General features: G+C 38.3%; 1 protein-coding gene across 4 annotated transcripts in view; it reads right to left on the minus strand.

The window, feature by feature from the left end:
- The window catches only part of FRMPD4 (FERM and PDZ domain containing 4), a 395,580-nt gene that overhangs the window by 59,005 nt on the left and 313,662 nt on the right, over positions 1-22,913 (minus strand). For all 4 annotated transcript variants that reach the window (XM_071430537.1, XM_071430538.1, XM_071430539.1 and 1 more), the window contains exons 3-4: positions 6,547-6,707; positions 4,343-4,445 (exon numbers count right to left, since the gene is read on the minus strand). In XM_071430537.1, the coding sequence (XP_071286638.1) occupies positions 4,343-4,445; positions 6,547-6,707 (264 nt within the window). The remainder of the gene's footprint in view (positions 1-4,342; positions 4,446-6,546; positions 6,708-22,913) is intronic.

The raw sequence follows: 22,913 nt of genomic DNA on the forward strand, positions 1-22,913 counted from the left end.
CTGTCTGTCTTGAATGGAATTCATCTTGACCACAGCCTCAAGTGACTTTCATAAAGCTGACCTCTCTTTGCAAGGGAAACCATAAACATGACTTCTGAGTTTGTGCTGGAAATAGCTCAGGAGAACAAAAGATGGTGCAAAAGCCATTGAACAGCACCCAGAAATAATGAGTCCAAATGGATTTTGTCTGCAAACCACACTTGATTCGTATTTCTGCAACCCTGGCTTTCAAAGGACAACTTGAACACTAATTAAGTGTTGCCAGTAAAGCAGAGCCAAAAGAATTCAATGGATCAGAATGACCTACAGGGGATATTTATAATGAATATCCCTGATAATCTCCAGACCTAAGACTTCCTAGGATACAAGATTGTCCCTCATTCTTAAAAAAACAAAAGAAAATCTCTCACCAGGTTCCTGCTCAGTACCCCCTGGAGTCAGCAGAAGTGGCTATAACAGTTTTCTACTTAAGGAAGATTATTTTCAGTAATGAATGTTTAAAAAGCCCACACATAATTAAAATATTACAATGTAATAAAAAGCCAATAGGAAAATTTCTGTATTATACATTGCATTTAACTTCTTGAATTTTCCTGTAGTAAAACCATTACAAAAAAGGGACTTTCTTGAAAAACTAGTCTATCTATTTCTTATCCTGTAGGGGTAACAGTTAGACAATGAATTTGGAGCTGATAGGAAAAAGGCTGAAGAAAAAAAATGATCTAAAAGAAATTACTCTCATTTATTTTGTGGGAAATTTAGAAATAAAGCTAATTTATTGGTTAGGGATATGCATTTTCCTAACAAAAAAAGATTTAATTGACATTTTTCAGTTACCATTTTTGGTGGAATTTTGAATTTTTTGAATTTTTTTTAAAAATTTTTGAAAGTTTTGAATTTTTTTTAAGAAAGCAGGAATTGCCTCATCCTTTTCTTTTTCTTCAAGCTCATAGCTCTTTTCACAAGTTAATTTTCTGACAATGTTTTATTGGAAAAAAAATATTGTGTTTCATTAAAAACTGTTTAACATTCAAGTTTGACTTAACATCTAACATTTAAGTGTATTTTGCTTGGAAGTTTTGGACTTCCCTAATCCTGGTGAAGTTTGATGCTCACCTGGTTGTGAAATCTGCCCTTTTCTTTTCTTACACAATTTGGGTTTTTTTCTATTTGACATGCTATGATCTTTATATCAGTATTTTGAAAGTAGATTTTTTCCGTACTCCCTGCAGTTATAATGACAAATTGCTTGCCAACTTTACAAAAAGCTTTGAGGGAAAGCTGCATAAAAATAGGCATTGAATTTCACATGAATGTAAAATATACCTTGTTATACCCAATCAGCAAGAGACTACAGAAAAAAAATAGTGTTGGAATATCAATTTCTCATTAACGTGCTGCAGTGGCCACAACAGAGTACAGTTTAAGATCCTGAAGAAAAAGAGAAAGAGGAGTCCAGTCTAAAATCAGAGTTGCAGCTTGTTCAGGGCACTGGCAAGCAGGTCCTTTGGGGATGCAGTTCTGAAAGGCCAGAGCAGAGAGCCTCTTCCAGAATGGTCTATTCCAATCTGCAAGGAAGCAGGACACCAGTGTGGCTCCACAGGGAAAGCCTGAACAAGACCCAGTGCAAAATGGAAAGAGATCAGAGATGAAAATGGAGACAGGTTACCCAGGAGAAACAGAGAAGCTGTGCCTGGCCAGGCAGGGATAGGGTTTGCAAAGCTCAGTTAGTACTGAAACTATCCAGGATGGATTAAGGATAAAAGAAGGGTCTGTCTCTACAACCACAATAGCAGTGAAAGCCAAGGGAAGTACAAACTTACTACTAAATTGAGGGGGTAACCTGATGAAGGATACTGAACAAGCTCAGACGTTTGATGCTTTCTTGGCTTTGGCCTTTAGTGGCAAGGTCTGCTACCCTGGTCCCTGAGCTCAGTGACAGAATTTAGGGAACGGAGGCAGACAAAGGTTGAATTAGGGATTGCTTAGGTAAGAGTGACACTCACGAGTCCATGGGCCTAGATGGGATGCATCCAAACCTGATGAAGAAGTTGGCTCATGTGTTTTTGAAGGGCACTGGTTAGGAACTGAAACATCTACCCAGTGTGGTTGTGAAATTGCCATATTTGGAGATACTAAAGACTTGATTAGGCAAGTGCTGAGCAGCCACATCTAACTTTGATACTACCTGGCCTGGAGCAAGAGGTTAGACCGGATGACCTCCAGAAGTCTCCTCTCAGTTCTTCTATGCTTTTGTGATTATGCCCATTGTGTAACCCATGCATTTAAAACACCCTCACTGCCAACCACTGACATGCTGCTACCTGCAGGAAAACAAGATTTCAAAACTTCTCCCGTGCACGTTGAAAAATACAGATGCATTGAAAAGTTGTAAATGTATCTAGCCCATATGAAAACCTTCAATTATACAGAAGAGATTCACTATTTCATTGGTGTAAAGACTTGCTTCTGCCATGGTGTCAGGACTGCTCATTGACAGTGTCTAGTCATTCCAGGCATGCCCACTGGCATGAAAAGAAAGCTCTTCTTTTCAAATGCTGTAAAATACAACCCCAATATATTTCACTCCAAATTTCATCAAAGAATGAGTCTCTGTCAAAATCCCAACAGTATACAGGTTTTGAGAGCAGAGGTAGAATTACAGTATAAGAAAAGCATCACCTAAAGCTTTCCCTGGAATGAAACAACACTTAATTTGACATTACTTATGTAGTCAATGTAATTGGGAAGGGTGACATTCTAATTGAGTATTTCATTTGAAGGCAGACAGAGAATCAACTATACAATAAATTTAAGTTTGTCTCAGGTCTAATCAGTCTGTTTTCCTTGCTGTTATTACTACATATTGCTAGAAGCAGAAAATGAGCTAGAGAACCTAACTTAGCTTAATATCAAAGAATCAGGGAAAGAATGAAGAAGACAATATTACTGCTTTATTGAGAAACTAAGACCTCAGAAATAAGACCATTTTGGAGGCTTATACCAATAGTCAAAACAGAGCACAAGACAGAACTTTATTAGGAGCAGGACAGTTCTTTCAGTTTAAGGAGTCTACTCATCACAAGAAGCTCTTAGCATGTTTCATTTGTTAGTTGACTTGCAGGTTAACACCTTTTTGAAGAAAATCTCAAAATATAGTTTAATCCCACCTGACACAGATGAAGGCTATCAGCATTGCTGGCATTTTTATACCATTTCTGTACCATCTTTGGACGTTTTCTTTCAGCTAAATCCCCAGCAAACGAGTAGCCGTTTGCAGGAGGACTACAACCGCTGTGGCACTTCCTGGCCAAATTTCTGTAAACAAATGTGACTTCTCAAAATTACACAGGTAACAGTGAAAACACTGATAGCTCTAACTTTTGAGAAGAGGTACCTGTACCATTAAAACCTGAGCATCTCTCAGGAATCAACAAGACCCACAGTTCAGAGTTTACACCAATGGGAAGAATACAGAGACAAAACTGGGCGCTGTTCAATGGTTTTTGCATCATATTTTGTTCTCCTGAGCTATTTCCAGCACAGGTACACCAATTAGGCTACTGGAATTTAAGTTATTAATTCTCAAGTTTATTTTTTTAGTTACTTGCCATTTTTCTGTGCAATGCACTAACATTTCTTGTTACTCCAAAAGCAAAATTTATTATATGAATCACAATACATCTTTTTCTATATCCTTAGCATTTATCAGTCACTGTCCTTCTTTTCCTTCTACATCCCATTACAAATACTGACATTTATCTTTTCTTGTATTATCCCCAGCCACTTTTTTTTGGTCTAGTTTTCTGTCTTCTTCTCTTTTCTGCCTGCTTCTTTCACACAAATTCACCTACCTGCATTCCATATAAACATTTTTTGAGCTTCTCTATATACTTAACATGCATTCATTCACTCTCAAAAATCACCCTACCACATTTTCTTTATTCTTCACATAAGACAAATCTGACTTAACTTTCTTCATGTGAAAAATGAACAGTAATGCAACAGTGACTAGAGCTCCATGCTTCAGGAATAATCTCTTCAACAATCCATACCAAAAAAATTAATACCAGGAAAATACTATTCCTCTTTTGATACCCAAGTACTTTGGAGCTACTCCTGGATGTTTTTATACTTTTTCAGCTACTCAGATGACATTTTAGGAGGACACTTCATTTTAATACTAAAGTAATTCATCATTCTTCATTATAACTTTTATAACATTTATAACAATTATTTTCTCTTTCCTCAGCCATGGGAAGGCAAGACTTGCTGTACTACTGAATGACTGCACAAGGCAATAAGTCTGGGTTTGTAGTTTAAGTGACAGGACATCCACTACCTGACAAGGTCGATGACTCTCTCCCTTGGAGCAGTGCTGACTGGCTCATCATTAATCATTATGATCTGATCCCCTGGTATAAGCTTTCCTTCAGAGGGGCCGCCTGCCAACAAATGAAGAAAGAAAAAAAAAGAGCACAGGTTAGCAGACCATTGTAAACACACAGATAACATTGTTCATATACTACAAGTGTATTTTTTCTTCAGCTAATGACATTTTTACATTATTTCTGACGTTACCAGTACTCCCTCACCAGGAAAATCTTGCAAGCTAGTGGTTTAGAAGCTTCTACTGAAGTTTCTCAAGTTCTAAGCCTGAATCTAACCACCTAAATTAAGGGCTTAGTTTTCTGAAGGGCCAAAAGGACCCATAAGCCATGAATTTATGCACCCTTTAAGGTGTGATCAACCGTATTTTAATCACCCTTGATCAATGTTTGTCTGATACTTTGTAAGACCACCTTGAGAAGGATTTCTTTTCTTGTGAAAAAATGATCCTGTTTATGTACTGTTAAGAACAGGAAGTCTTTTCCCATGGTAAATATACCAGATCTTCCTGGTTGCAATATGTTGTTTCCTGTCCCAGGCAAAGTAACGCCAGAGAACATCTTATTCCTCTTTCCTATGAAACATCACTCACGTATTTGAATGTCATTCACAGGTCTCTCCTATGTTTTTTCCATTCTAGGCAAAGCAGACCTGTTTTCTTTAGTTGGAGACAGAAAGTTTTTATGCCCCAGCTGCTTGAAATCTCTTTTCTGCTGGATTCCTACCACTTGATGAACACGGGTACATCCAAAAGCATTGCTGCTTTCAGTTAGACATGAATATTTAGCATTAGTCTGAATAGACAATCAGTCATGTATATTTCTATGCGGTTTGGATTCTGGCATTGCTGAAATGCACATTGAGTGCACTGTATTTTATGAAATGTACATATTACTTTGTTTCTCAGCACATTTACATGCCCAGAAGTTGATGTAACATCACAGTTCCTATTGTAGAGATATATCCTCTCTAGTCTTTGTCTTTACACTCTGCAGTAATGATACATAAAAAACCAAATAATATTACCGTTATGAAGATAAAGTCTAGAAATAAAATGTTTCAGCATCAAAACCAATTCATTGAACAATGGAGCTAATGCTGATCCTTTCCTGTTTGCTTTGAAAACTTTACTCCACTTCCATAACACGCATCAATGGAACAAATCCATGTAGGAGAATGTTGTCCTGAGCTTATGTTTCCTCCTATTCACTCGGAACAGAACATAGTAAACACATTTTCCAAATTTTAACATAAAACTACATTAATAATGCCACGTTGAGAGAAATGAGCTGTCTGGATCTGGTTCAAATATTAGTTACACTGGTCACTTCATGTGAAAGCAATACAAATGTAATCAATGCACACACGTTGATAAATGACATCAGAACTTCACAGAGTCGATTTTGCCTCTCTCTCCTCTGCTCTCTGTGGGGGTTCTGGAGAACATATTGAATAGGAGCAAAGTCAAATCCCTGCCCTTGGCTGCAATTTTACATAACAGCTGGACTTTTGAGCATAGAGCAGGAGCCTGTGATTTGGGAAACAGATTATCCCAGGTCTGGTCTCTTATAACTTCAAAGAGATCACAATCCTCACTAATTTCCACTGCAGGTAAGATGTTTGGGGATATCTTTTGACCCGGCTTTTAACCATATAGTTATACAGATGCATTCATTAAAGAAAAAAAAGCCAGCAGTAACATCCTCTTTTTCAGAAAGAGATATTGTTTTTAGAAAACTAGCTTTCTTTGGGAAGGTGATGGTGAGAATGAAAAATATGCAAGTTTTAATCTCAGAACTCAACATACCTCTTGAAAATGCTGATTCAATGGTAATGAAGGTGACAGCAAACCAATATAAAGATACCAGGGAGAAGACCTTCTTTCCTTGAATGAAATGGGTTAACTTTTTTCAGGCAAGCAATAGTAATGGCTCTGAGCAATAACTCCAAACTGGCTTTTTGCCAATACATTTATGTAATGTTCAAAAATGAGTGCGAGGAAGGAACCCACTGGGTAAAACAAGGCTAAAAATCATATCTAGTATTTGTGATTACTTTGTCTGCCTGAATATTTCAACAGTTTCAAATTTGTAGCTGCATTTCATCTTAGTAGGCTAAATCAAAGTTTTCTTCTGGGGTCAAGTGGGGAAAACATACCTGGTGTTACTGAGCGTACAACAACTGGCTTTTCACTACCAGCCACAAACCCAAATCCTAGCACAGGATCCCTCCTCATTTCCACTTTCCGAGGGGCTGGAGGGGTTATTTGGCAGCTCTCTATTCGAGGGTCTTCAAATGTGGCTGATTGTGTCATGTGACTGTGAAAAAAATAAAAGATGGAAAAAGGAAAAAAATCATTAAAACATGATTTTGTGGTATCTACTTGAGCCAAGCAATTTGTGCAACGATATGAGATGAATATCTGAAACGTTCTCACTAGAGGAACTAAAGCACCAACTTAATAATTTTCTATTAGATTTTCTTATGCATTAAGTAATAATGCTGCTGGCAGGTCTCAAATAGTAATCAATAGTATCAGGCTTTAAAGAGGTCTCTTTTTGACAGCACACATTTAATCATATCCCATATATGAAAGAAAAACAACCTGATAATAAAGCCTTTGTCATCTGCACTTGAATTTTTCATCCTTCAATTTTTGGAAGGGAAAAATAATAGTAGTGACCTACTCATAACATAAAACTCAACAATTAGAGTCTGTCAGACTTTTTAAAGAGAGGACACACATTTTAATTTGGGGATCTAACATGTTAAGCAAGTTTCTGAGCTGAATCCTCTCCCTTCCTAAGGCATCCATAACAGCTCAACATTTGCTATTTGGATAAACTATCTGAAATCACTTCAAAATGTTCCAGGGCACAAACAAACAAAAAAAAAAAAATCAAGAAAATATATTTATGTGGAATTACTAAAATACTTGGCTTTCTTCTACATGTTATGACAAAGCCTATTTATTGTACCTAGAAGAAAAAATTCTTGTGGCTGCAGGGAAAGAGCTTAAGTTTTCAAGCAGAAAATAAAAAGGATGAAAGCTGTCCAACATCCCATATCCATGAAATAGGTAACAGCTTAAAAGCATAAAGATATTAAATTAACATTAATAAACACTGAAACATGGCTGATGCTGTACATAGTCAGAACCAAAACATAGTTTGCATTTTCCGCCCAATGGCTGGAGTCCACACTGAATCACAGCTACCAATTCCCAGTGCCAATCAGACAGACAAACAGACCACTCCAGTGTCATACCCCAAACAACATCCATTGAACTCATGTGCTTCAGGAAACCAAACTATCACTGCAGGCAACAAGCAATATCTGGTCAGCACAGTACAAAGATATCAGCTCATGGCATCAACTCATTGCAGTCCTGAGAGACCTCAGATAATATTTAAGTTGCCTGACCAAGAGTTAACTCTTTTTTTGCTTTCAAGAGACCGTAAGTCTGCAAGTGCTGAACTGACTCTAGCTCATGGTAAATAAATGCAGTAGACAAATGGAGGAAGCCAAGTCCCAGCCCCACCTGCAGAGAGAGCACAAGCTCTGAGAAAGGTAACAACCATGTGCCCAGCCTGAGAACTCTGAAATGCACATCAGAGAGGCAGATATCCCTACAGCACTAGGCAGTATCATCCGTTGGTGTCCTCATGAGTAATTAACAATATGAAAGTCAAGTAATTCTCACATATCTTTGATAATTTTACATATAACATGTTATAACATGAGGGTTAAGGGACATACCATGCAACCAGCATTGTTGCTCTCACCACCTGTCCCTTTTCCATCTGTGAATACAATTCCCTGAAGAACGCCAAACTGGCAGTCCATAAGGAGAAAGGCATCATTCAGAGATGTTTTCAGCATCAATGACACACAAAAACTTCTTTGATCTTTCCCCAACACATACACCTTGGGCATGACATCAATTTACTTTCTCTCCATGGTCTGCTTCATTACTGATACACAGAAGAGCAGCAAAATCTCAGTAAACTCTCAGTGGGAATCTATTTCTGTTACTGGATTTTTCTAGGGCTTTTCTTCAAAGAAGCTTTCTATCCCTATGACTAGATTCAGTCTGCCTAAGAGTAACATGCTGTCTTTTTATGCATATGATCAGAGGCAGCAGAAACCACTTCCTTACAAAAATAAGAGAGCAAGAGAATATCTCTGTGCTCTCTTAATATATGCATAAGGTGAGGTCAGCAAAGAAAGTACTTGTTTTTTACCAGCTAGAGCATCACATCTGATACTTCGTTATCTTCCTCCTCCTCTCCCTGTTCCTCCAGCTTTTGTCAGTTTATTTTAGATAACATTCTCTTTTCTTTTTCCAATGAACTGTTAGAAAGCCCAGAGAATTATACACAGACCCTTTAAGAAATCTATCTTCAAGACCTCCCAGGCATCTCCTCTCCATAAATTCCTATTTGTAGTTCATGCTTCTAGATATTCAAACATTTTTTTCTTTCTAATGAGACAATTTCTGAGGTGTCACTGGTATCTGAAAAACCATCTATTTCAACTTGAGAATTTTGTTTTGGTAGAGAAGACAAAACTCTGCATTTTTTTACCTCTCTTTGATGACAGCCCCACAAAGTTAACTTTTTGGAAAGTTAAGATAATCTATTTAATAATTTTTTCCTAATAGCTGTTTCCATTTTTAGGGCACTACAAGTCCAAACAGAAAGTGCCTTCTGTCCTAAAGAGAAAATACCATATTTACAAGCAATGTGAAACTACTGCTTGACCCTTTGAAAACTACTTTCATTGTACTACTACATCGTACTTACTCTGTCTTCTAACACTTTTGCAATCTGTTTTAAAAAGAAAAAAACTCAAAACAGCCCCCAAATCCCCCAACAAACAGCAGCACTTCACATAACAAATTCTAGGAGCAGACAGATTTTCTTAGGAGAGCAGCCCTGCTCCTGGATGCTCCAGCCCTTGCCTTGGCTGGTGCTGAGGATCTGCAGCAGCCCAGCATCAGCTATTAAAACCTAAGCAAGAGGTTCAGCAAGGAGCAGTCCATCATGATTCTGAGAGGCACAGCAGACACTATTGATTTTTAAGGTTATCCACCTTGGAATACATCAACTAAAAAGACTCTGCAGCTCACACTTCCAAAGCGTGCTGCATCAGATATTCTTGTGCCATTCAGTATGTTGGGGGTGTACTTCAAGAGAGTAGCAAGATGTATAAATATGATCCCAGAAGAGATCAGATGGATGCTCAAATCTTTTTGTGATGGTACATTGACAAACCTGCTTCCTCCTGTGGTTAGTTCATTATTGAGATGCCAGTTGTGATACCACAGTTCAAGACGAATTTGAATTTTGCATTAATTGGAGGTATTTGATCTCCATCTCAGCTATGAGAAATATTAACTTCTGCAGAATAACTATGCTATGAGTTCTAAACCAGAATCTAATAAGCTTGGACTCAAAAAAGCCACTTTGGAGAACCCTACCTAGAACGTCCCTTACACTGTGCAAGGTCTTAGAAAAAAAACTGCAACACTAAAAACTTTCTATTTGCTTCAAACACCCCAAAAAAAGTATTTAGATACATGTAGATAACAGTTCTAACATCATACCTAAAGATTTGCTTTTCTCAAGGAAAAATGGGAGAAAAAGAAAAAGCTGAGATTTTAAATATGAACTGTTCTTTCCATGTACACAAACTCAAGCTGTCCTTAGATTGCCTTTTCAAAGAGAAACACTAATTTCCTCCCATTTTCAACAGCTGAGATTAGTCCCTGCTTTGCAAAAGGCCATCTTCTCTGATGCACTCATGTTGTCAGCAGTGGGACACTGCTGCCATATGAAGGAGAAAAATTCTTAGAGAATTTCTTGAACAGAGATTTTATATACCAGGCTCTTCTGAGAGATAAACTACCAGCTATGGAAAATCATAGCAGAAGTGCAATTATAAGCAATTACTCTCAAAAACTCTCTGTGGAAACTGCTCTAGTCAATATAGAATATATTTCCCCAATATAACAGGGGAAATGAGAGAGAAGGCATCTGAGTGAGCATGCACCAACGCACACAGCAGAATAGAGACATTGCAGGGTGGCATAAAAATCATGTACACACTTGCCCACAAAGGGGCCTCCAGTGAGCCAAGGAGGAAGAAAATTAGGTAAGAAAAACACCCAGGGGAGCACTGATCAGCTGCATCACGGCAGCTAGCACCTGCAAACAGAATTCAGAAGCCCAGGACATTATGAGGAGCCTAATTTAACATTTGCATATCCAAATTCATGCTTGGCTTAGTCAGAGGTGTAGTTTAAGACTGACACTTTGAATCTTCACATAATTAGCTTCAAAGTTATTAACTTGGTAATATTTTCCATGGAAACCTTCCCAGCATTGTCCTTATTTAAATTAGAGGCTGAATAATCCAAGAAATATATAAACAAAGACTGCAACCGAGAGCTTGATTTAATAATGCTTAATAGTAATTAAAAGCAAAGTGTCTGAGTACAATGCTTTTTAGCCTTTGCATTTTGATGTGTCATTCCCTGACATGTCAGAAGTTTTTTTTTTGACAAAAATTGGAGTTTTCATTTGCACAGAAAATGCTTAGAGCTCTAACTTTTCTAAGAAACTGAAAACTATGGTATGAACCAGCAATCCTAGTATGGCAAACATTATTTTAGAAATAAGTAACAAAGGCACCAGAACAACTTTAGCTCCATTCTGCAAGGACTTCCAAACAGAAAGCAAAAAAAGTGATACCTCAAACTGAGTTGAATACAGCTGCACACCCACAAACTCTAAAACAACAGTAATCAACCAGCTGTTGCATCATATTTGGACAGGGTGGAGACATGCTGCTTTCAGGTATCTCATTTCATATTTCCCTATTACAGTTTGTTTCTGTTACTTCACAGGTTGACACTGGCTTGCAATTTTGGGGTGTTTAATCCTTCATTTTTTAATAGTTACAGTATTTCTCCTATACAGATTGATTTACCTACAAAATAGACTCTTTTTCACTTGAGACACAGCAGGTGTAAACTTGGTCAATAACAGAGAAGAGTCTGTGGAAATGTCAAATCACTCACAGACTGATGAGTGGAAGTGGGCAAGGAGGATGGAGATAAGGACTTTTTACCAAAGGCTGAATTCAGAAATAACAAAACCACTTCAAATTGTTGAGCACTGTTAAAATCCTGTCTCATTAGTTTGGAGGAGGTGGAGGATCTGCTTTGTTGATTGCAGTTGTGATTTTCAACCAGATCTGTGCAAGTTAAGGACACTGAACAAACTTTCATTTGCAATTATCTGAGTCCCTGCCATGAGTCTCTGCCCATCCTGCCCCAAAATAACCTCTTCATACTCTGTGAACTCTATGATACTCAGAGTCTTGGGCTCTGCACTCAGAATTTCCTGGGAGTGGGAAAAGCTATTGTAGCAACACAAAGAAGTAGATTTAACTCTCATTCAATCACTCTTCTTCAGGAATTAGCACTAAGTAAAATGGCTTGAGACTTGAGACAGATTTAGGGAAACTGATAACAACATGAGGGTATTATATTTTCCAGTTTGATAATCTGGAAAGACTACCAAAATAACAATGACAGATAAAAGAGAACTGTCATAGAGATGAAGAAATATGCAAGCCCTCCAGAAAATGAAAAACTCATCTTTGTTAATTTAGCTTAACTAGTAGCTAAATATGAAAAATAATTTCCTTCCTTCCTTTCTTCCTGGAACCTCTCAGTATATCCCAAGTTAATTTATTTTCTCTAAGAAATCCCCCAAGAATTATTAAGAACTAGGACACAAGTGTCAAAACCATGCATCAAATGCCTTTTACTTGAAAATGATATTTCAAGAAAAAAGTGCACAAGTAGTTATTACATTGCTCAGTAAAACTGCTGCTCCTACAGAGAATCTGGTGCTTGACAAACTCTTTTTTGCTCCATTTTGCAGGAAACCAGAGAATCGCTCAAAGCTGAAGAATTTTTTTAGACACATTCAACAGACATAAATTTTATTTTCACTGGTTAAAAACGGAGTCAACTTTTAACACTTCAAGAAAACATTCCCTCTATTTTCACTGGTTTTTGTGCAGGTGTACATACCAAGAATTCAGTATCACAGCCACAAAATGCAACTGGGGCTATTTATCAGATGTTTTTGTTTCTTTCTAGGACTACTTTTTTTTTGCCCCAGTGTCAATTTTTTTTTTTAAAGCTTCTTCAACAGTTAAATCCTCCAAAGTCAGGTCATTTTATAACACCCTAGAAAATGTTTGGCATATGCCATCTGGATGAACATATGGTAAAAATGTAATTAGAAAGAAAAAGGTTTGCTGGTTTCAGAAGAAGCTGGTGACAGCTTTTTTGATAAAATTGGATACAGGGAAATCTGACACGTAAAAAAATTTCAAAATCCACTCTTCCACTGTTGGGCATGATCTGCAATCTAAAGCAAGGCAAAGTCAACCAAAATTGCACTGAATAAAACTGACATGAATACAAATTCAGAGAGCTAAAAACATTTATGCTCAACTTTAGTCAGGCACTGGGGAAAACACACTGAAAATATAATTCACAATGACAATTAGGACTCATATTATTACACGTGTAAAATGTGAACACTTCTGCATTCTGCCTTATTCTATATAGGAATGTCATATATTGGGAAGAAAAAAACCAAAAAACTTCTATAGTTGAATCCCACAGACATGGAAATAAGCCTCAAGCCCCAGCTGCCAACTAGCAGTTGGCTTGCTTTGAGTATTGTATCTACAGATTACTAGAGAAATTATCTTTTAAAATTATTCTTCTCTTAGGATAGCCACAAACATATCAAAGGCTCTGTTCATGACAAACGTTGGATTTCCTGCCCTTTGTATTGGGACAGGACTTTACAGGCACACGCCAAATAGCAGAAATTGCACAGAAACATCTCAGTGAAAATTGGTGGAGAAAGGACCACCTGAATGCTGGAATTGCCTCCCCTGGAAGTTAAGCATGATGGCAGCCTCTGTCTGACTCACTGCCCAAAATGCACAGCCAACAGGGGTGTGCCAATGACAACTAAGTCTGAACTGCAGCCATGGACATGTGGCACGTAATGCACACGGACAGCCCACCCCCCTAACATGCAGTTGTGCTCCTACACACTGCTGAATGGCACTTCTGCACTCAGTTTCTGTCCCAGCAAACTCCTCCCACCTGGGTGACACCAGGTTCAGCAGAAATACTCTTGGTTTCAAAGCCTTTCATTGAACAGAGACTCAGGGGCCCATTCTTGAGCAGGTTTTCACAGTTAAAGGAAGCTCACAAAATACTCATAGGTACAAGACTGCACAGATGAAGCTATGGATGAACTGCCTCCCACAAGAAATTCCAGGGCAAGTCCTGGGCTGGAGCTGTGTAGACACAGGGTAATTCAAAATGTGGGAGAGAGCAAGCCAGCAGAAATGGCAAATGGCTAACGTTGGCTGGTTTGACCACCAATTGGTCCTTGCCTTTTCCTGGAAAAAAAGATTTACAATGCCACAAAGTCACTGGTATTTCCTTCCTGAAAGAAGCCTTTTCACAGGTCAACTCTTTCATATGCAGCATGGGCTGGTAGTATAGCATAGGGAGGCAGGGTGTTTGGCCACTTGCCTGGCCCAGCTCCTTCAAGAAGGAAACTGTGCAAGATGTTTCTGCTAGAAATCAGAATTACTGGCTTTCCTCCACAACAGGAATTTCTTACAAAGTAAGGATTTGAAGTACAACCAGGTTTTATCCCAACATAAAGCATTTTTCTTAAAGTGATCTGAGCTACTCTGCTTAGGACAGTGAATTACTTTAAGGCCCTTAAGGATGATCTGAAATGTAGTTTTTCATTATCCTCTGCACATGCATCAATAAACCCTGTTGCAACTACAGACATAGAAAAGGAAAAAAACAAACCCAACCTGCAAATACACAATAAATTCATTTGGGCTGAAAGTGTCCTCTGGAAAACAGAACAAACAATTCCTATTCATCCTGCTTTAGAGATTTCACACTAATCCAATCAAGAGCAATCTGTCAGCCCTGCCTGGCCCAAGTCTGCGACAAACAGCACAGACCTGTGCTAAGGGCTGCCAGCATTTCCCATCCAGCGAGTAAAAGCAGTTACCATCTCCAACTCAACATGGACAATTTGTCCAACTGAGATGTTATAAAAAGAACAAGGGAGGAGAAGCAGCATAGAAATTGCTTTTAAGGTGCTGATTAGATTAGGAAGGCTACTAACTAAAAAAATCTCATCTAGTGCAATGCTGGAAGCTTGCTCCAACAATCACATGTCACTCTCTGTGGATACTAAGTGTGGGTAACCTGATGACAGGGTAAGAAGACAGAATGCAGATTTCATGTGCCCATGTAAGCCCCTGGCAGAGCTGGGCTTGGCATGAGCAAATAGCTGAAACACTGAAGCCCCTGCTTTGACAGTTCTGTACCTGCCTAACTCTTGGGAACTCAGTGCTGTTATGAGCATATGGAGATAAGCAATTACAGCAGAAGCAAAACCCATTTTTTAATCCTTTGAACTTAATCTTCCTCATTCCTTCAGCAATTGAATGGATGAGCAGGTTACAGAAAGGGCTCTGAATTATCTACTCATTTCCCTCCTTTCCAGTGACAGTGGAGGGCTCCTGAACAAAAACTAGCCCTTCTGATGGCACCGTGTCGATCCAGCATTCCACCAATTGTCTCTTGGCAAAGTGCAACCTTTCTCAGGGAAAAATGAACATCAGCTGCCAGTGTCAAAACCAGGTGAAATACCAGCATATGGGTTAGTTGATAAACAGTGGGTGCTCAATACTGCAGCTGCTTAGTTTATCGACAACCAAGTATTTAAATACTCAGGGATATAAACCCTGAGTTTACATCACTCTGGTCAGTACAGCTCTCCACACTCAGAAGCAGACTGTGCCTGCTTCTGTACATTCACTTCAGGAAAGGGCAACACAACAACCCAGTTAGAAACATTGAGTTTGTCCAAGTTAACAGGGAGTAACACGGAGGAGCAGTCTGTACATCAGTACAGCCAGATGTCTCCAGTTTCCCATGCTGGGTATGAATTCTCTTCACTGGAAATTCCAGCACAGGAAAGATTGGGAAGTTACTTTTATAAAGATGTCCAACTCCTGAACTGATACAATGACTGCAAGGAAAACCTTTAATTCTCCAGCTTCCAGACAGAAAGGGATCTGCAAGCAACCAAGGGGAATAGAATGTATGTAAAAGATTTTCATAACTACTCACAAAAGTCCCAAATTCAAACCTTCATGATCTGTAACAAAGTCTTCACAATTGGTGTTCAAAGCAAATCTTCTAGTTCTGTAATTCTGGGGAAGGCCTTCAGGACAGAGAGGAAACAAAGAAACCACCTCTTCCTTTCTCCTTTCTTTTAACAACTACAAATAGAAAGAATTACTCTTCTGGACTGCTGATTTGGGAGCATGCCATTATGACTCCTCAGCAAATGCAAAATGAAAAAGAGAACTTAATTGAAATGAGTTAGAATGACAGATTGCACTGATGGGATGTGAGGCTGCCAGATAGAGCTGTCATGCAAAAATTAAGCATAGGATATTGAAGGGAGAAAAAAATCAGGTGTGTTTGATCTTTGGATTTTTTTTCCTGATAAATTACTCTCTATACTTCAGCACAAATGGCTGAATTATTTTTCTGGACTTACTTTTTCATTCCAAAGTAAGCAGCTAACCTTTCTAAGCGAGAACACTTCTAGTAACCACAGGGTATTTCATATATCTTAGAAATAGGGGTGCTGCAGATAATGCTGCACCTTCATTATATCAAAGAAGCTTTTGCTAAAGCCTGCAAGTAATTTCTATTTACCTCCTTACCTATGCAAGAATCTGCCCACTTCCAATCCATTGTGTTTGATAGTATCTATATAAATATTATTAAAGGCACTGTGTGTGGTAACAATGCACAAGAATCATTACCTCCTTCAATTTGTAACTGCCAGCAAGCTTCCTCAAGAGGTGAAGGAGAAATAAGGTAATATACAACATTTCAAAACAGGTGCATTGGAGTTAAACTGGAGTGACAGCTGCTCTAGGGAAGCCTATTCAGATAGAAACCCCTTACTTACAGGTGAAGAAAAAGGTCAAACAAAAGTGTCATGTACAGTAACCTTGACACAAAAACAAAAATTATGATGGAAGTTGCAGCCAGGCTGATCAGCACATCAACTCTCCCTGTTTATCTCAAGAAGACCCAATTCTCTGTAAACAGTGAAAGCTCTTAGTAATGCGAGCAGTTAATTCCAAACTATGACAATCTTCTCTTCGGAGTTCAGAACAATTCTGCAGATGGTTTGCTTTCTGTTTAAGCCACAGACATGTCACTCTCCTCTGAAATCTAGAGCTGATAAATTCTGCAAAGCCCCATCTCATGAAAAACATAATAAAGGCCTTCAAGATTTCTTAACTGAGAAAGTACATAAAGCACTTTGGAATGGTGGGTTTTTTTAAGGAAAAACAACACTAGTGCAATTTTGACTTTAAATACAATGATGAAAAAATGACTTTAAAGACTTGGACTTTCAAAAAAGCAAATAAAATTAGAACAAAATCTTGGTCATTGATACTGCACACCTGTAGTACACATTTTCAGCCTGGAAACTGCCATGTCTCTTTTTGTACATAGACAGGTCAGACTGACAGAACAGGCCAAACTTGAAGAAAATAAGCCATAACTAACATTCTGAAATATATTAATTTCTTACTTATCTTCTGAAACTTAAGAACAAGGATAGATCTGAGCCACTGGCAGTAAATGTAAATCACTTTATCTTGTAAGTGTAGGTCTGCCTTGGATTGAGCTGATCTGGGGCTCAGGACTATATGGAAAGAGTGGTAGTTGGCAGCCATACAAAACCAAGGTTTTTGATTTTTTTTTTTTTTTTTTTTAGCAAAACCACCACAAAACTAAAATAAGTGCTGAACTACACACTTATTTAAACATCATTCTTGCATGATCTGATTATCTAGCTGTAGCTAAATTTAGACCAATACTATCCCCCATTAAGCTTAGTCCATACCATGAGGATAAAATCAATTTTGTAGGAAACATTCCAGTGATGAAGTTCCAAATTTACTATGTAAATTACTTCCACTACGTAGGGCATTCCATAAAAGAGTGTTTTTCTAGTTAGATAACACTTCCTGGCCCAAAGCCCCTTAATTTGCACAGAGCATTATTAAACCATAGTGGCCTGCAAAACACAGGGTAGAATTTAAACTGCATGGCCCAGCACATGGGAAGAAAAAAAAAAGTCGGGAAACATCTGACTAATTATACCAGTAAAACTTCAACTCTCTGTAAAATATACTGTGGCCTCATTTTAGTGTCCATACAAAGCATACTGAACTCTGGTTTTAAATGTCTGCCATAAAAGTAAAAAACATTTCCACCAAGGAATGTAAGCCAAACCAAACTGTCTGACTTCAGAGAGGGTTAGTGGAGCTCATCAAGGGTCTGGAACACAAGCCTTATGAGGAGTGGCTGAGGGACATGGTAGTGGTTAGTCTGGAGAAGACTCAGCAGAGACCTTGTCACTCCCTACAATCACCTGAGAGGAGCTTTTGGTGACTTGGTGATCGGTCTCTTCCCAGTAACAAGCAATAGAACAAGAGGAAATGGCATCAAGGTGTATCAGAGGAGGTTTAGATTGGATATTTGAAAAATATCTTAAACAAATGTTTGTCAAGGATTGGAACAGGCTTCCCAGGGAACCAACTCCACGTGTATTAAAGAATGTGTAAAACTGGAAACATGGTTTAGCAGTGAACTTGGCAGTGCTGGGTTAATGGTTGGACTTTATGATCTTAGAGGTTTTTTCCAAACTTCTATGATTCTCTTCTACATACATATTTTTGCTGACAGATCCCGGAATTATGCATATTTTGGTCACATCACGGCCTACAAATGAAACTAGGAAATAAATTTCTGGACATTTAGTAGACTAATTTTTAATAGACTAAGAAGCCAGTCTATGTAGGAAGCACAAATTCCTCAAAAGAAAAACAAAGCTTCCCATCATTAATTACTCAACAAACCAACATTTATATTTTAAAATCACAGAGAGTCTAGTCTATAAATGGAACACATTTTCATAATTTAATAATATAGCAAACATATGCAAATAAAATTGTTATTTCACAAATCAAGAACTCAGAAAGATTAATTAAAGAAGTTTTACTCATTTCTGACAAGCAGTTTAACTTCAAAACTACATATTTCAGATTTGGGGATAGGACAGAAAAAATCTGTCATATCAGGAAATTAAATTACTCTCTGAATTCTGTTTTGAAACATGAGTCATACATTCTCACAATTGATTTAAAACAACTGGAATAAAAACAAAGCAAAGCTCTACTATTTTCAAAAATTAATTAAAACATCTGGCAAGAGAAAACAGCAAGTCTTCTTCAGTGATAGATAATTAACCTACTCACTGTTCTGTCAAACTCAACTATTCTACTACTTATGATCATAAACATAAGGAATAGACTTGGGAAAGTTTTAACATTTTAAATCAAATTCATATCCTTGTAGAATACAGTTATTTATTTTATTTTGTGCAAAGAATGAGATCAACTAAAGCATGAGCAATTCAGGGCATCTTATGTCTGTCCATTATAGTTTTGCTATAAATGAAATAGTAGGAACAAAATAATGTGTTTAGAAGAAGTCTCATTTAAGCTTCTGCATCCATATTCTGTAGAGTTATGCAGATTACTCTTTTGCCAGTGGTAGGTTCTGTATTTCTACCTCCCAGTTATGGCCTGATGCAAATACATAAAGCTTTTTGAAGAAAACAAACCCCCAAATAAACCAGAAAAAAACTTGCAGCTACAGAAAAAATATAAAATGTTCTGCATTAAATCTTTTACACCACTTCAATGAAACTTCTCTTCTTCTGTTCTCCTAAGACAGAAGGATAGGAAAATTAAATCACTTTTAAAATAAACCTGAAGTTTTTTTCTTTAGAAAATAGCTAGATGCATGGCAACAGTTTAGAATACCCAGGTATGAAATAAGAATCCCATCCTCACTAGCACCATCTTGGGGAAAAAACCCCAGCAGCCAAAATCCAGCTAAATGCCCAGCCACATATACATTCTTTCAAGAGTGAAGATGGGAGAAGAAAAAAAGCCCAAGGAGCATGAGCACACTAAGTCCAGGGTGACTTGTTTCATAGTTCAACCATGAAGCAGAAGGAGAAATGGGAAGGGGAGCAGGTAGAGATAACATCAGAGGAGAAACCACTCATCAGCAACTCCTCTAATCCTCTTAATTGTATATAGTGTGGGGAAAGAGTCACTACTGCCAACAGTCAAACTTCTGGACTGCTGGGAACACTCAATATTATACCTGTGACATTATCAGTGCAGGAAAAATTACAAGGAAAACTGTCAAGAAGTCTCCATAACTTCCATATCTTACTTCCAGCTTCCTTCCAGAGACTGAAAAAGAAACCCAACTTGTTTTTTTCCTACCAGGATGCTTCTTACAGATTAGCTCAAACATCAACCAGTATTTCATTCCTTCCTGAATCCACAGGCAGCCTGACTTATAGTAACATCCAGGTAAAACTCAGGCCAGGGAAGACAAAAGCAGTCTTTATGGGAAATAGAAAAACATTGGGAAGCCTTGGCAACATTATCATCTCACCATCCATCAAACTCTGCACTGCCATCCTCAGTCTGCTCCATCAGCCTGCATTCCCTGTTCTTCTGGCCATACTGAAAGGACATTTCCCTGTAAAATCTAGGTGAGGCACTGTTAATTCACAGTGATGAGACTAAAGCAATTTCTATTTTAAAGGGGTATAATTACTCCAGCACACAGAAACTCAGTTAAAGCCACTTTGTAGGGATCACAGGGTATGGCCACCAGTATCTTCTTTTCTCACAGCTTCAGTGACTGTGCTGCTTGGGAAATCTTCTATAGTGGAGCTTAGCTCCTTGGAGGAAAAGCCATCACTAATCCAGCCCTGAAGCTGTGTACATATTGCCAGATGAAATAAAACATGAGCATGAACTGAATGTTTTCTACAAGAACAAAACCTGTCTCTTCCTCTTAGATCTCCTTGTAGCTGTAACTAAAGGCAAACAGAAGACTGGATTTTCATCTGAGTTTTGCATAGCTCATGTAAACTTGAGGCTGCAATGCAGCTTCCATATTGAACAGCTGGGAATAAACCTGCATTTATGTGCTGTTAGGGTCAAATCAATCCCTTAGACTGAAACAATATGGCACAATCTGGCTGGAAAAAATCTCCAGAAAATATCCAGTTCCTCTGCTGCAGTGTGTCTTTCTTTGCCTTATATGTGCTTTCCTTTATGGATCTTCAGTCAAGACTACCCTTGCAGTGTAATCCTTTGGAGAAATTTAAATCAGTCATACTGGAAGTATTTAATTTGCTCCCTGAATAATGATTCAGATTCTCTTTTAGTGAAAGTTGCAGGGGCAGGGAGAGAAAAAAAAAAAGCTTGGAATAATTAATCCCTTCTACCAATTGGAAGACTGTTACAATAGTTTGACCAGGCTCCTGGAGTTATAAAATATGGAGCATTTGGGATTCAAAGCAGACAACTCTCTGCAGCAAAATTAGCTATTCATCTCCATTCTTCTGTATATAAATGAGCAAACAAGTTACAGCCAAAGTGTCTGCCTGCATAGTCTGCTTAGTAATTCTGAATGCAGGACTTTCCATTGCACAGACACCCGGAATTAATGTTGAAAATACCCTGGCAGTCAGTTATTACTACTGATAAATATTAAATTGGATGGGAGACTGTACTATAAAAACTGAAACTAGAGAAATGAAATGGCTGTGTTTTTAGCCAGAAAGCCATGTCCTCTAAAAGATAAAAAAGAGAATTCTTCAGTAGGTATATATATGCTAATGATTGATCGGAAGAAACTTCAAAGCAGATGGGTCTACAAAGCAGGGAGATCTATCATAAAAATCTTAATTCATTAATAAAGCTTATCTTGTAAAATTGTATCCTATGAATAATGCTGCTGGCACAAAGCAACATGGACAGTGTTTACTAAATATGGTAAGGTGCCGTCCTACATTCAATAGAACTATTTTAAAAAAGTAGTATTTAAGGGGTTTTGCATGCTAATAATCTTTTGTAAGTACGTTATGTGCTTGGATCAGAAGGCAACAAGGCTGGATGCAGTACTTTGTCCTTCCTAATTTTGGACTAGCCTCTGAAAGCTCAGCTTTGGTACAAGTATGCTAAGCAGTGCAGTATATGTTTCTGTGCCAAAAAAGTGAAATCATGGACAAATGACCTGATTTCAGGAAAGAAAATTACCTCCATCCCAAGCTATTTATAAAGACTTACTTCATGCTATCAACAAAGGCCATAAACAGCAAATAAAGACCCAACATGCTGCTCTCATCCTCACCCGCTCCATTCAAACTTTCACACCCCTCCACTGTGCCATGATCAGAGGGACAGTGGTCCTGCAGGAAGGAATGAACTCATGCTGATGAGCTCAGAGCACCATTCCAGTGTTTCAATTCAGCTGTGCAGGGGATGATGAGGCAGGCAGCTGCCTTTACCAGTTTGAAGGCCTAGATAAGGCATTCAGACTCAAGTCTCAGTTCACATTGCACAATGTTTTCCAAACCTGAGCAGCAAGTCTGATATGCCAGGGATTTGGTGTCCTTGGCTCGAGCAGCAAGCTCTCAGAGTCTTTTCAAATTAGGGCTGAAATCTTGCTGACTGGGAGTGAGGACCCCAAGTTGTGGGGAAGCACATGCACTAAGGAGACACTATTAGTCAAGCCTTTTTGATTAGCCTGTGTCTTCTACTAGTGGAAAATTCTAAAGGTATTTCTGTGTCTACCTGGATATATTCCAGCAAATCAGGTTCCTAGTCCAGCCAGCTGCAGAAGCAAAGCTCAGCTCAGTATCAATGATAACACCAGAAACACAGTCCCCAGCATGTGCCTGACCCCTGAGCAGCTACACAGGAAACCAGACCCCAGGTCCAACAGCAGCTGTCTGGGGAGCACTTCTGGGGAGGACTCAGATCCTTATGATCTTAACAGATGCTGTATAAAGGATGACATAACAGGTTCATGCATACTGGAAGGCATGCTGCTTTTCAGCAAGGCTGCATGAGCAATGCCTATTTATTTAGGTAGCAATTGTATTTTTGTAAGAACGGCAGTAAAGGAAAGCTTATAGCAATAAAAAAAAATACTTTGAGTCCCAGTTTGCCTAATAGCAAGTTATTAGAGCAGCTTATGCAGCTGAGAAAATGAGTAAGCTTTTAACCAGAAGATCTTGTTGCCCAAAAGCATGGGTTTGATTTTTATTGGTTTGGTTTTTTTCCCCAAACTATCTTTGTCATCCCAGTAGAAGGCACTATCTCTGCTAACAAGCACTGCCTCAGTTCTATTTCTAGATCTATCACACTTACAAAAACACTACCAGCACAAATTTATTCACTGT

Source organism: Agelaius tricolor, unplaced genomic scaffold, assembly GCF_023055355.1.
Source record: "Agelaius tricolor isolate 1412-34295 unplaced genomic scaffold, bAgeTri1.0.p SCAF_7, whole genome shotgun sequence".
Lineage (NCBI taxonomy): Eukaryota > Metazoa > Chordata > Aves > Passeriformes > Icteridae > Agelaius > Agelaius tricolor.